The following is a 15,861-nucleotide window of genomic DNA, read 5'->3' on the forward strand; positions in this document are numbered from 1 at the left end:
CTCTCTCTGTGTGTGTGTGTGTGTGTGTGTGTGTGTGTGTGTTTACTGATGAAGGCTGTGGCCGAAAGCTATAAGTGTGTGTCTGTTCAAATTCTTGGAATCTCTAAATACATTCTGCCAACTGAATTTCACATGTCCTATTCCAAATACCATGCTGCTTTCTTTGATGTTGACCTCATCCCCACCATGGGTCAGCTAGACACTTCTATTCACATTAAACATACTAACAAACAACAATACTTGCATTCTGGCAATTGCCATCCTTTCCACATCAAACGTTCCCTCTCGTACAGCCTTGGCATCTGAGGCGAACATATTTGTTCAGATGCAGACTCTTTACAGCAGTACACCATCATTCTCACCTCAGCCTTCACTGGACGTAATTACCCTACCAGCCTAGTTCAAAAGCAGATTTCCTGGGCCATCACATCCAATCCTGGTACCGTTGATCCCCCCAAAAAACAACTTTGGAGCACATCCCTTGTCGCTCAGTACTATCCTGGTTGGGGGTTGGGGTTGGGTTGTTTCGGGGAGAAGACCAGACAGCGAGGTCATCAGCCTCATCAGATTAGGGAAGGACAGGGAAGGAAGTTGGCTGTGCCCTTTCGAAGGAACCATCCCGGCATTTGCCTAGAGCGATTTAGGGAAATCACGGAAAACCTAAATCAGGATGGCCGGACGCAGGATTGAACCGTCGTCCTCCCGAATGTGAGTCCAGTGTGCTAGCCACTGCGCCACCATGCTCGGTGTTATTATCCTGGTCTTGAATGTAATAATCACATAGTTTAACAAGACTATGACTTCCTAAAATCATGACCTGAAGTGAGGTCCATTCTGTTTGACATTTTGCCCACCTCACTTAGAATAGCTTTACATTGGCCTCCCAATCTCCACTATCAGACCCTGTACTCCTTGTGTGTCCATTTCCCTTGCATATGGCTCCTACCCCAGTGACCATCCACGCTGTAAGACTTGCCCTATGAACCCACCTACAACCATGTCCTGTAACAGGCAAAACATATAAAGGGAGAGCCACCTGAAAATGAAACATGTTGTATGCCAGCTGTTATGTAAACACTGTTTGGCCTTTCACATTGGCACGACTACCACCAAGTTATCAGTTAGAGTGGATGGGCTTAGGCAAAGGGTGTATACTGGCACCACACATATCCTGTTGCAGAGTATGCTCTACAACATGACAGACGTAACCTCAGTACCCATTTCACCACACATGCCATTTGAATTCTTCCACCAGACACTAGTTTCTCAGTACTCTGCAGGTGTACAACACGTCCTTGGTTCTGGCCACCCACCTGCCTTAATTAACATCACTTTCTTTGTCCTCAGCATAACTTCTCAGTACCTGTTCTTTTCTGTATATCCTTTTAGTTTTCTATATCATTTATTTTCTGGCTTGTGTATTTTTCCCAGCCCCCACCTCTGCCACATACAACACACTTAGCTTTCCACTCTTATTAATTCATACACTATGTTTTATCAGTACTCTTTGTCTGGTGTATCACCTTATCTTCCACCTTTAAGCGCTCAGGTTTTCAAACCTCGTCCAGAGCAGTCCCCAACAATCAATCTTTCTTCCTCATCCCATCCAGTACTTCTCCCCAGACCCATGGTTCTGAGCAACCTTCCTGAACACTCCCTATTCCCTAAACCTCACCAGTTCTTTTCCTTCTACCCTCTTCCTTCCCTGTCAACTCTTCAGCTCGAAGGCACTACTGGCTCTGAAATCTTGCCTATTACAATATCTTTAAATGGGGTTTCTTCTGCCGCCAATTGGTGAGTAGACTTTTTATCTACCCAATGAAATTGTATTTTCAAAAATCCATTACTTTTGTTGATAAATCTATAGACAGGGGTACGGAACAAGCACTATTTTGTCACCTTTTTTTTTTATAAATATGTTGTTGTTGTGGTCTTCAGTCCTGAGACTGGTTTGATGCAGCTCTCCATGCTACTCTATCCTGTGGAAGCTTCTTCATCTCCCAGTACCTACTGCAACCTATATCCTTATGAATCTGCAAGTGTATTCATCTCTTGGTCTCCCTCTACAATTTTTACCCTCCACACTGCCCTCCAATACTAAATTGGTGATCCCTTGATGCCTCAGAACATGTCCTACCAACCGATCCCCTCTTCTAGTCAAGTTGTGCTACAAACTTCTCTTCTCCCCAATCCTATTCAATACCTCCTCATTAGTTACGTGATCTACCCACCTTATCTTCAGCATTCTTCTGTAGCACCACATTTCAAAAGCTTCTATTCTCTTCTTGTCCAAACTATTTATCGTCCCATGCTTCACTTCCATACATAGCTACACTCCATACAAATACTTTCAGAAACGACTTCCTGACACTTAAATCCATACTCGATGTTAACAAATTTCTCTTCTTCAGAAACACTTTCCTTGCCATTGCCAGTCTACATTTTATATCCTCTTTACTTTGACCATCATCAGTTATTTTGCTCCCCAAATAGCAAAACACCTTTGCTACTTTAAGTGTCTCATTTCATAACCTAATTCCCTCAGCATCAGCTGATTTAATTCGACTACATTCCATTATCCTCGTTTTGCTTTTGTTGATGTTCATCTTATATCCTCCTTTCAAGACACTATCCATTCCATTCAAGTGGTCTTCCAAGCCCTTTGCTGTCTCTGACAGAATTACAATGTCATCGGCGAACCTCAAAGTTTTTATTTCTTCTCCATGGATTTTATACCTACTCCGAATTTTTCTTTTGTTTCCTTCACTGCTTGCTCAATATACAGATTGAATAACACCGGGGAGAGGCTACAGCCCCGACTCACTCCCTTCCCAACCACTGCTTCCCTTTCATGTCCCTCGACTCTTATAACTGCCATCTGGTTTCTGTACAAATTGTAAATAGCCTTTCGCTGCCTGTATTTCACCCCTGCCACCATCAGAATTTGAAAGAGAGTATTCCAGTCAAAATTGTCAAAAGCTTTCTCTAAGTCTACAAATGCAAGAAATGTAGGTTCACCTTTCCTTAATCTAGCTTCTAAGATAAGTCGTAGGGTCAGTATCGCCTCATGTGTTCCGATATTTCTACGGAATCCAAACTGATCTTCTTGGTATAAAGCTTCTGTATTTACATTTTGGACACCATTGATGACATAAGTATCCTGATTAAGCTTTATACTGTCCTGTGACCCTATAAGCCTCCAGGTAAGGAAATATGTTCTCATTTCTTGATTATATAAGGGGCATTCAAATGAAACCCAGTCACTAGTGTGAAGTGACAGTAATGATTTTACTAACTCAAAAATGTGGTTATATACAGTACACATGACAGTAGACATGCAGTAGGACTCAAAGATAGTGCCATTCGAAAATTGCACTGTTCGGCAGTCAGTCGATGGGGAACCCACTGCGCACAGATTTTTCAACAGTTCAAGTGTTGATGCACTATGGTGTGAGCGGTGACCACACTAATAGCCAGAAACCGATGGATCTTGTCCACAGTGATTCTGCAGTTATCCAAGACTGAAGCATTCACTCCCGCAACCATTTCTGGCGTGATGACACAATGAGCCTGTCCAGTTCAAGCATCGTCTTTCAGTGACTCGCGCCCCTCAAGGAATCGTTTGTGCCATTCCACAACACTTGAATGACTCAGACTGTACTCACTGCACACAGCCTTCACTCATCGCTATATTTCACAGCCCCAACTCCCTCCGCAGCCAAAAATCGAATTATTCCTCCTTGTTACTGCTTACTCATCTGCATGTTTGGTAGTGGACGATAATTTGTGTGACCACCTCCTCTTCGGCATGAAACCACACTGGCACTACGCAACATCAAACTGTGCGCACGCATCAGTCTCTCTACAAATAGATGGCGCCACCATACCCGCAGTTTGTGGTGCCACCTTACGTGTAAGGCAAAGGTAGACACACTGACTAGGTTTCATTTGAATGAACCTCATATTTAGCTTTTGGGAATTAGTGTATTAGTTTTTATAACTCTTACCTGAATCATCCTACAGCCTGAATTTTTATGAGTAACGTCTTTGACCTACTCATTATCTTCTGGTGATAACAAAGGTCATGCTGAACATTTTGGAAAGATGGTCATTTTTGTTTTTCCCAAAGCTACATTCAATATTTCTTGAATAATTCTGCAGGAAGTGGTATATCCTGGTGCATATTAAAGAAAGGCAGAAGAAAGAATACGAGTTTAATGCCTCATGGATGGTGGTCATTAGAGACAGAGCATAAGCTCAGACAGACTAATAATAGTGAAGGAATTGGCTGTGGAGTGGACCATCCTAGCATTCACCTTGCTCGTTTTAGGTAAATCACAGAAAACCTAAATTTGGACAGCTTGACAGAGACTGGAGTCCTGCTTTCTTCCACAGTTGTCATTGCCAGTAATATAGGCTCATTTTCATCTCCTAGAAAGTTTCTTTTTGTCTGAAGTAATTGGACTAACAAAACACCATAAACCACAAAAGAGGGAGGAATTTCAAATACTAAGTGCAGTCACTTAAGGCACTGCACTCAAGTCCACATAAAAACAGAAATTGTTAAAAGAAATTTCTCCCTTGATGGATTCCCATAGGAAAATACCCCCTTGAGGTATTCCCATAAGAAAATTCTCCTTTGACGCATTCTCATCACAGTTCACTATCAATGTAGACTGCTGCAAGAGGAAGAAGCTGTTAGAAGCCCGTAGATAATGTGGCCAGCCAGCTCCTTGCACTTTCATCCTAAGTAACACCATAAGTGAGTCATGTGGACAAACCACATGCCTCACCTCAGCAGAAAAAACTGTGGCACCACAATGACTGACTCACTGTCGTCTTAGTCTGGTGTCTGTCAACTTGCTTGGTGTACAGAGTAGAGGATCTGTGCTTTCCAGGACTGGATTACTACCAGATGTTACAGGGAACTGCACTTGTACTGCTTTGAAAGTGGACCACATAGCACTTGCTTTAGATGCTCTGCACTCTTCACAGAACATAACACATCCTTGCATGATTGTTTTTTGTGTATGACTTAAGCTGTATGAAGCCTGACATCATCACATGCCTTCAAAGAAAAAAATGTTTGCAGTTGCCTACGGATCCACGATTGCATCCATGTTGCACCTCTTAATGTGAAGAAAAATGACGTCCACAAATTTCTGTCTTCAGGGGACCAACAATGTGGAGACCACATGGGGAGAGATTGGGAGTATAAGGAGGATGTGTAGGGGCATCCCAGCAGAACTTCTGCAGCAAAGCTGAAACAACCTTGGTAACATGTGGGCCTGCCCATCTTCCATACAGTAACAATCTCTCCCGTGCAATTTGCATATTTTTGGTCACCTAAAGAAAGACATTCATGGATGCTGTTTTTCTTCAGACAAAGAGGTGCAAACCTGGTACAATCATGGTTCTGCAGGCAACCACATACATTTTTCGATGAAGGCGTTGACCATTCTCTCTCACACTGGGATAAATGTAGAAACAGTTGCGGCAATTATTTTATAACAATAAACAATGAAATGATTTTTCTTTCAACTGTCTTGTTTGCATTTACTGCCCCTTACATATAACACATCATCAAATGAGTTTGTCTTCCCAACCTAGTAAACAAAATTTTGTTTACTAATTTAAAAAATAGCAGTCAAAAACTTTTTGAATTGTCCACAATTATAATTTACTTAGAACAATATTGCGCAAAATAAAATTGCTGTCGGAGCAGATGCCAAAACTTATCCAACTGCATAGCTGGCAGCAATTTTATACAAGATTCTACTAATGGTTGTCTTTCTTGAGTAAGTAATACTAGACCAGAACCAAGCCATTCTCAAAACTACTGCAATGAATCCCATAACATGTTTTACCAACTACGAGCCTGTAGTTCATTGTCAGTGTACAGAATTTGTAACTTTGCTACAGTAAATATGCAAAGTTGGTTCCCACTCCTCAAGTACATCCCATTCTGAGTTACTTTTTCTTCCCTTTGCAGTTTATTTATCAAAATCCCCCTTCTTATTTGCTTTTAATCTCAAGAAAGCCTTGTAAGGGCATCCCCCTTTCTATTCATTTTCATCAATTCTGTTCTTATTTTGAGAACTTGTAAATGTAAATGAGTACTTTACTGCTGTCTAATATAGCTTTAAACATGAAGTTTGCTACTGACCTGGGCAAGGCTAGCTGCTGCTATAGGTTCCTCATCAAAAGTTTCAAATATCTCTGTGTGTGGTTTTCCAAAGTCTTCCATAAATAACTGAAGAACTTCCCCTGTTTCACGAGTCAAGCACTTATCCTGAAGGGCCTAAAACAGAAATGTCAATGAAATGTTATTTTGATTATATGGGACAAATAATTTTCAACATACACATCTATTTAAAAAAAAGAAATTTCAAGTTAATCAATAAATGAACAATAAATACAGGTCAGTGGTTGATGAACATTGCTCATGTCACTAAAGTGGCCTGCATTTTTTGTAAAACTTACAACTTAAATCATGGCAGCTACAGGGAGTCAAGGACAATACCTCTTAGACACCTATGCAGCCTCAATAACTATGAAAATTATGAGAACTAGACATATGTAGAAAACAACACATCATAGTAGTCACACAGTCAATTTTTTAATTACACTGCTAGTGTTAAACTTACAGCCTCAGGAAGGATAGCAAATAACGAAATTTTACTTGCTGTGCGTATGCTATACAGCCAGAACAGTATACAATTAAATTTGTAGGTGATTTCAGGGTATACAGGGTGCAAAATGAAGTATAAAGATGGCAATGGCTCTAATACAAATGAACCTGGATGAAAGATGTGAGAACATAGTTTCATGCTGTTTCAACTCTCTGCCAGTATTCATCAATCATAGTGGCTGGCAACTGATGTGTGCCAGTATCTCAGTAACACCTGGACTAGGACCAAACACACAAATAGAAATCAGTAAGCACACAAACACCAGCCATGAATGCCTTCATTGTATGATCATGATCAGACATTTTCAGTGGATAAGAGGCCTGAAGAATGGCAACTGTCACACACCCTCCGCACTGAGGAAGGTCAGAGCAGCATAGGTGACATGGTGTCATGCATTATCATGTATTCTTACACAATGCATTTAAGTTAAGCACTATGTATCAAAAATAATCACTTTTCCTTGCCAACTTTCATTGAAAGTAAACACGTCCAACACACTGTCAATTATCTTTTTCCTGAGTGAACTGAAGTATGCTGAACCACAAAACAAGCCTGTCTCTTGTGGACACCTCTGAACTGCAATGACTACTGTAAATCAATAGCAAAGATGTAACTAAAAACTCTAGCCTCCATGTGAAATTTTAAAATGGCAAAAGAAGCTCCAATTATGATGATGACAAATGACTCTGAGCACTATGGGACTTAACAGCTATGGTCATCAGTCCCCTAGAACTTAGAACTACTTAAACCTAACTAACCTAAGGACATCACACAACACCCAGTCATCACGAGGCAGGGAAAATCCCTGACCCCGCCGGGAATTACGATGGTGAATTTAGCAGAGCTCTAAATAGTGTGGTATGCCTTGTTTCATATCAACACCATGCACAGTAATCTCTTTGACTAAAACTAGATCTGGATCTGGATCTGGAATTGAGAAAACATTATCCACGCTCTGGAGACTCCAAAGACTACTCAAGATAAACTGCTCAGCCCAAAGATGTCCCTACTGTCCAAACTATATCTGTGAGGAGCAAGTGGCTGCTGCCACATACGACAACTTGATAACACTCTCGCTTAGTACACAAAAGGAAAGGAGGGAAGAGGGCAGTTTAGTGTCCTGTCAATGGCAAGGTTGCTGGATGCCAAGAAAACACTCGAATACAAAAAGGATGGGAAAGGAAACAGTCAATACGCTTTTAACAGGAATCATCTTAGCATTTGCCTTTATCAGTTTTGGAAACAACAAAAAACTTGAATATAGCAATATAATGAAAAGAATAGTTGCTACTCACCATAAAGCAAAGATGCTGAGTCGCAGAAAGGCACAACAAAAAGACTGCCGGAAAGTTAGCTTTCGTCCAACAAGTCCTTTGGCAAAAACAGACAACACACACACACACACACACACACACATGCTCACACAACTGCAACTCACACACCCATAACCACAGAGTCTGGCACTGGAGCCAGACTGCAAGCAGCAGGGCACTGTGGGACAGGGAAATGGGTGGGGGTAAGGAGGAGGCTGGGCCAGGGAAGGGGAGGAATAGCAGGGTAGGGGTGGGGGATGGTAAACTCCTGCTAGGAGCATGCAGGGACGAGGTGGAGACTGGGGCAGCTAGGTGCAGTCAGCAGGTTAGACAGAGGGTGGGGGAGAGAAGGGAGTTAGCGGAAAAGGAGAGAAGTGAAAAGACTGGGTACGTTGGTGGAACAGAGGGCTGTGTAGTGCTGGAATGGGAACAGGGAAGAGCTAGAAGGGTGAGGACAATGACTAATGGAGGTTGAGGCCAGGAGGGTTACAGGGATATAGGATGTATTGCAGGGAAAGTTCCCACCTGTGCAGTTCAGAAAGACTGGTGTTGGCGGTAAGGATCCAGATGGCACAGGCCTTGAAGCAGTCATCGAAATGAATGAAATAACATGAAATTACCATTGAGAACATTATACTGTTACATTCCATCCTGGATTTTCCATTGTTTAAAACTTAGGGGTCCGAACCCTGCTTCTTCTAAATATCGGTTCAGGGCCTTAACCACTATGCAGTCTTGTGCAGCTGGGTACACAGAAACGGAAGACTTGGAATGGCATTTCCAGATGCATAAGTAGCACAAAAAGTTCATTGATTCTGGTTAGGCTAACACAAAAGTTAAGACACATGTAGAGAAAATAAGAATCACCAAGATACTTGGCAACAGAAAAGTACTGTGTAAGGTTTTTTGATAGACTCAGCTACTTGCAGAATAAAGAACAGATCAATAGAACAAAAGATAACAATGTATACTTTTTAACAATGTAGGAGTGACAAAACGAAGCCATTAAAGGCCACATCAGGCTTATTCATATGGCAGCCTCATTGAGCTGAAAGCTCTTACTGAATTGTCGACTTGTTTTCTACAGGGTGATTATAATTAAAGTTAAACTTTCAAAACACTGTAGAAATAACCCCACTCCTCAGAATGATGTCAAATTGCAACAAAATATTATGGGAAAAGCGGGAAAACGTATGGCAGAAGAAAAAAAATAGTGCGAAAATTGATCAATAAATGGTACTGTATGTGTCAGGATAAAAAAATGAAAACACCTGTCATGCGCACGACCCATTGAAGTTTGTATAAACACACTGGGTACACGGCTTTTCCTCCTTTCGCGTATGCGACGTTCACCATGACTGTCTCAATGCAGGATCGCGCTCTGCTTGTAAAGCTTTATTACAAGAACGATGACTGTGCACACGTCGCTCTGGACACTGAAGGCTTTGAAAAAAGGCATTGGTCCAATGACTGCCGTAGGTCTGGAGAAAATGATTCGGAAATTCGAAAAGATGGGTTCTTTTGGTGTGCAACCTGGTAGAGGGAGAAACCGAATTGATTCGATGTCAGTGGAAGCAGTGGCCACAGCAATGCAGGATGACATGAGTGGTGGTGTGCAAATGTGTAGCGCACGGAGAATTGCCCGAACATAAGACATTGCCATGAGCACGATGCGTAAAATTCTACCAAACATTGTTCTTTACTATCCATTCAAAATCACCCACGTGCACAAGTTGCTTCCTGTTGACCTGCCAGCAAGAGAGACCTCTGCTTTAGAATTTCTTGCTCACATGGAAGTGAACAATGATTAATCATGGAAGATTTTGTGGACAGACGAAGCCCACTTTCATCTGACATGATATGTCAATACACAGAATTGTCAAATATGGGCACTGGAAAATCCACACGCAAATCAACCGGTACCACTTCATCCTGAAAAAGTCACTGTGTAGTGCCTGTTTGTGGCACCATTTATCATAGGGCCATATTTTTTCGAAGAGACAAGTGCTTCCAGTCCTGTTACCAGTACAAGTGTCTTTTGTGCAAACACATCATTCCAGCTCTCCAACAGTGTGGATGGGATCATTTTTATGCAAGATGGCGCACCTCCGCACATTGAAAATCAAGTTAAGCAGCTGCTGAAGCGCCATTTCGGAAATGCTAGAATTATCAGCTGCCATTTCCCTACAGCCTGGCTGTCCTGATCAATCTGATCTTAATCCATGTGACTTCTGGCTGTGGGGCTATCTGAAAGATGTGGCATTCAGTGTTCCGACTGCAAACTTAGGTCCATTCAAGACATGCATTGTGCAATGCATTCTGAATGTGACCCTGGAGACACTTTAATCAGTTGTGGAACATGCTGTTTCTCGATTTCAATTTGTTGCAAAAAACGGTGGACAGCATACTGAACATGTTTTGCACCAGTGACATGGAAATTAATAATTTGATTTGATTTTGATTAATGCTTTTATGTGGTTTTTGGCTTGAGGACAATTAATAACCAATATGAGTGATGCTTTTTATGCGGTTTTTGGCCTCAGGACAATTAGAAACCGATTTATCCCATCCAATGTGATATTTCCTTGCCATGGTGGATTGGCTCACATAACTAACAGTATCACACCCGTACAGTTTGTTTAACGTCAAACGTGCATCTTAAGCATTGTTGCATGATTCATTTGTCATTTGTAGTTGACCTCTACTAAATTATGATGCTTACAGCACCATCTATTGCTACATTTTGTAACTATTTATTTTTCTTCTGAAATGTTTTCCCCCTTCTCCGACAATATTCTGTTGCAATTTGATGTCATTCTGACCAGTGGCATTATCTCTACAGCAGTTTGATGGCTATAACGGGTTATGCAAGGATTGGCTGAAGGAGAGTTGACAGTAACGTAGTTCATGACTTTGGATAGAATGTTATTTGTGCCTCTGGTTGACTAACTTTCAGTCACAATTTAGATGTTGTTTACAATCAAGCCTCATAGTCACCAGGTGTGAGTACATTATTACTAAGAATTAGAAACCACAACAGATTCAGAATTGAATCCTAAGAGATTCCATAATGAATAGATCCTCACTCCGATAAAATAGCTACTCTTGATTCGTAATCAACAATTTTAACTATGACTTTTTGATTCCTTGTTGATGTGATAGGACTTTAGCGTGTTACCTAACAGGCCCCAGACGTAACAGTGATAGTAGTCTGTGAATAACCCAGTCAAAGGTTTTCATCAGATTAAGAAAACATATTTACTCACAAACTGCTTAAACAAAAGGTACCACTGGGAGACTGCTCATATTTTGATACCATTCACACAAATGAAGACTGCCTTCTTGATTGACATATCGTTTTGAAGCCCAAATGGACTTTTACTTTTAATGTGGAAGCCAAGATGTTTAACAATCACAGTATGAAACACTTTATTTGAATAGGTTCATAAAACTGTTTTAAGGGAAATACAGGGTGTCAATGAAAACATAGAAACACCAAAAACACAACAAATTACCATACGGTGTAGGAAAGCCATTGTCATTCAAAATGGATAAATACAAACACTGTATGGTTTTCTAGAGAATCTTATACTATTCCTCTTGCAAAATGCTTACAGTTTTAGTTGACGATGATGGTATTAAATAAAGGAAAGACACACATTCATGCAAGCATAACTGTGACCACTGTCTCTGGGCACTGAGACCAGACTCAGGCTTGTTGTGTGTGTGTGTGTGTGTGTGTGTGTGTGTGTGTGTGTGTGTGTGTGTGTTCCCTAGTTTAGAAAAAGGCCTTTTGGCCAAAAACTCAATATATATGGCAGTCTTTTTGTTGTGTCTGTCTGTGAATCACGATATTGTCATAATTCCACCCTGGACTTTCCGTGGTTTGATTTTCAACTTCTCTGCAAAGAAGACCACAAAGTCTCAATAATATTGAGATCTGGTCACTGTGGTAGCTAGGGGAGATGTGACAATTCATCCTCGTCCTCACAAAATCAGTCTTGGACAATGCAAGCTTTGTAAACAGGGACCCTATTGTCACTGAACACATCACCACCATTGGGGAACGAATACTGTACCAATAGATGGATTTGATCAGCAGAATTGGTCACTTAACCCTCGACAGTAAAAGCGACCTTGCCCAATAACAATGGAGCTCATAGAATACTACGATATGGTTCCTCAAATCATCACCAAACCCCTGCCATGTTTCACTCTTGCCAGTAAGCAGTCCGCCTTGTAGGCTTGAGACAACATAAACCAAATGTAAACTTGCCAGAAGTTGAAAACAGTGTAAAACAAGCCTGATCTGACTGAATGGCTTTCTTTCATAGCTCCAGGTTTTATGGCTTCAGCACGACATTTTCCCGTTACAGACATTTGCATCACTGATGCATAGTTTTGGAATTCCAGCCCGCCCTACAATTCCCTGCTTTTTGAGCCCCCTTTGTGATGCTTGGTGCTGACAGGGTTTGCTGTGACCTTTGCAGCTGTTGTCATCTCATTTTTCATCACAATCCTCTTCAATGACTGTCTGTCATGAGTACGAAGCACACACTTTTGGCCACGTCGTGAGTTATAGGGTGATGTTTTTCGTCTGTACGTGGTCTAAACCTTTGCTACAGCACCTCTTGAAACACAGAGCACTTTGGCTACTTCTGTTATGGAAGTACCTGCCATATAAGCATCAACAATTTGCCCTCATTCGAATTCACTTATACCCTAAATAATGCACTCAAAACTACACAGAACACTGTTTTGACCATTACTGACATCTGCAACATATTAAGGGCATTGTGCAGGTGTTGTTCATGGTCAAATACAACAACGCAACCTGCAGGCTTGACTAGCATCTGCATTTATGTTCAAGCATGCATTTCTTACTGTGTTCCTATATTTTTGTCGAAGCCCTGTAGGTCTGTAATTGTACAGATTTGTGGCTTCTCCCATTTTGGAAGTATCACAATGTCATATTTCATACTGTCAGCAAATATATCAGTACGGCTCGCTATGTATGCCAAGTGGCAAAAGCGGAGTGTGAAGAAAAGACCTTTCACAAAATATGATTAATTCACATTTTATCAGGACAAAGACATGTCTGGTTCACAGATACTATCCTGACATTGGCTCATCCCTACTGGTCATAGAGGTGCACTGCACACTTCCGCTCTATACTGCAAACAAATGCAGTGTGTGGGTGGCCCTTTCTTAAGATTAGCCAATAAGTCTTATCACACTGCTGCATGAAGGATATCCAACTTATTCACTACTGCAGAGGAACTGCCTTACGATACTATCAACACTAAACGAACAGTTATCTTTCTTAATAAAACAATGATTTCATTGTATTATCTGTTGTTATTTCCCCACACGTAATCGTAAGTTGTAGCTTGGCATCATGCATTGCCTCACAACATGCTGAAGGTTGTGCTTAAAAATTTAAATGTTATAACTATTTATGAGCTTGCTTGATTTTACAGCAGGCTCCCACAGTGTTCTGAGGCACACTATATGGTGATCAACATTTATGCATCACAATTGGAAAAGTCTATTACAACTTGTCTGTCAGCATTGTTTTCAATTTTATTTTTATTTGTAAAAAATTAGTCAGATTATATACTGGGACTGGCAGTGACTCAGGTAGGGAAGTTTATTATAGGAATTTATCTACATCGAAACTTTGTAGTTCACCTCACAGTACATGGCAGAGGGTACCCCATAGCACTACTAGTCATTTCCTTTCTTATTCCATTCGCAAACAGAATGAAGGAAAAATGACAATCTATCAATCTATATGCCTCCGTATTAGCCGTAATTTCTCATATCTTGTCTTCATGGTTCTTATGCACAATGTATGTTGGAGGCAACAGAATTGTTTTGCAGTCAGCCCCAAATGCTGGTTCTCTAAATTTTCTCAACAGTGTTCCTCGAAAAGAACATTGCCTTCCCTCTAGGGACTCCCATTTGAGTTCCTGAAGCACCTTCGTCACACTTGCATGTTGTTTGAAACTACCAGTGACAAATCTAGCAGTCCACCTCTGAATTGCTTCGATGTCTTCCTTTAATCTGACCTGGAATGGATCCCAAACACTCAAGTAGTACTCAAGAATACGTCACACTAGCATCTCCTCTACAGATGAACCAGTTTCCCAGAATTCTCCCAATAAACCACAGTTGAACATTTGCCTTTCCTACCACAATCCTCCCATACTCATTCCATTTCGTATAGATCTGCAATGTTACACACAGGTATTTAAACAATGTGACTGTGCAAAGCAGGACACTACAAATACTGTATCTGAACATTGCAGGTTTGCTTTTCCAACTCATCTGCATCAAATTAAATTTTTCTACATTTAGAGACAGCCACGATTCATCAAACCAACTACAAATCATCTTGTACTCTCCTACAGTCACTCAACTTTGACACCTTACCATCCACCACAGCATCATCAGCAAAGAACTGCAGATTGCTGCCCACCCTGTCTGCCAAATCTTTTATGTACATAGAGAATAACAACAGTCCTATCACACTTCCCTGGAGCACTCCTGATGATATCCTTGTCTCTGATGAATACTTGCCATCAAGGATAAAATACTGGGTTCTACAACTTAAAAAGTCTTCGAGCCACCCACATATCTTGAACCTGTTCCTATGCTCATACCTTCCCTAACAGCCTGCACTGGGGAACCGTGTCAAATGCTTTCTGGAAATCTAGAAATATGGAATCTCCCACTTGCCCTTCACCCGTAGTTCGCAGTATATCATGCAAGAAACGGGCCATTCGAACTGAGAATACATTCACAGATTCTGCAGCAAATCAATGTTAGTGATATTGTTCTGTAATTTTGTGGGTCCATTCTTTGGACTTTCTTATACACAGCAACCACCTCCATTTTTTTTCCAGTCACTTGGCACTTTGCACTGGGAAAAAGATTTGCAATAAATGCAATCTAAGTAAGGAGCCAATGCCACAAAGTAGTCTCCACACAACCAAACCTGGATTCCATCTAGTCCTGGTGACATTTGTTTTCAACTCCTTGAGATGTTTCTTTACACCAGGGATGCTAATTACTATGTCGTCCATACGGGTGCCTGTTTGATGGTCAAATGACAGTAAGTTTGTGCAATTCTCCTGTGTGAATGATTTCTTGAACATGAAATTTAAAACTTCGGGTTTCATTTTGGTATCTTTAACTGCCATACCAGATTGGTCAGCAAGTGACTGTATGGAAGCCTTAGATTAAGATGAAGAATCACATTAGTGTTCAAGATCAACTCTGTAGAATGAGTCAAGTAATTTACATTAAACTCCCTAAAAGTATTGTAAACAGTATTATGAAAAGGGGGCTGGGTTGGGTTGTTTGGGGGAAGAGACTAAACAGAGAGGTCATCGGTCTCATCGGATGAGGGAAGGACGGGGAAGGAAGTCGGCCGTGCCCTTTCAGAGGAACCATCCCAGCATTTGCCTGGAGCGATTTAGGGAAATCACGGAAAACCTTAATCAGGGTGGCCGGACACGGGATTGAACTGTTGTCCTCCCAAATGCGAGTCCAGTGTGCTAACCACTGTGAATTATGAAAAGGATGATTGCTACTCACCATATATAGGAGAGGAGTCATGCCTGTCTGTGACTCAACGTCTCCTCTATATGGTTAGTAGCAATTTATCCTTTACATAATACCTTGTTATTCCATCCTGAACTTTCCATTGTTTGGTTTTGCCTAAAACTATTATGCATGCACAATAACTTAACCCTTCAGTAATGGCCGCTGGAAGCTAGTGCATGCAATTATTGCTTTGGACATGGACTAGTCTCTCAGGGTTGATACTATGTAACAGAAATGAATATGTA

General features: G+C 41.1%; 1 protein-coding gene across 3 annotated transcripts in view; it reads right to left on the reverse strand.

The window, feature by feature from the left end:
• LOC124613177 (uncharacterized aarF domain-containing protein kinase 5) overlaps nt 1–15,861 on the reverse strand; it is a 171,059-nt gene that overhangs the window by 101,375 nt on the left and 53,823 nt on the right. For all 3 annotated transcript variants that reach the window (XM_047141815.1, XM_047141814.1, XM_047141816.1), the window contains exon 4: nt 6,167–6,301. In XM_047141815.1, coding sequence (XP_046997771.1) covers nt 6,167–6,301 — 135 coding nt within the window. The remainder of the gene's footprint in view (nt 1–6,166; nt 6,302–15,861) is intronic.

The sequence above is a fragment of the Schistocerca americana genome, chromosome 4, assembly GCF_021461395.2.
Source record: "Schistocerca americana isolate TAMUIC-IGC-003095 chromosome 4, iqSchAmer2.1, whole genome shotgun sequence".
Lineage (NCBI taxonomy): Eukaryota > Metazoa > Arthropoda > Insecta > Orthoptera > Acrididae > Schistocerca > Schistocerca americana.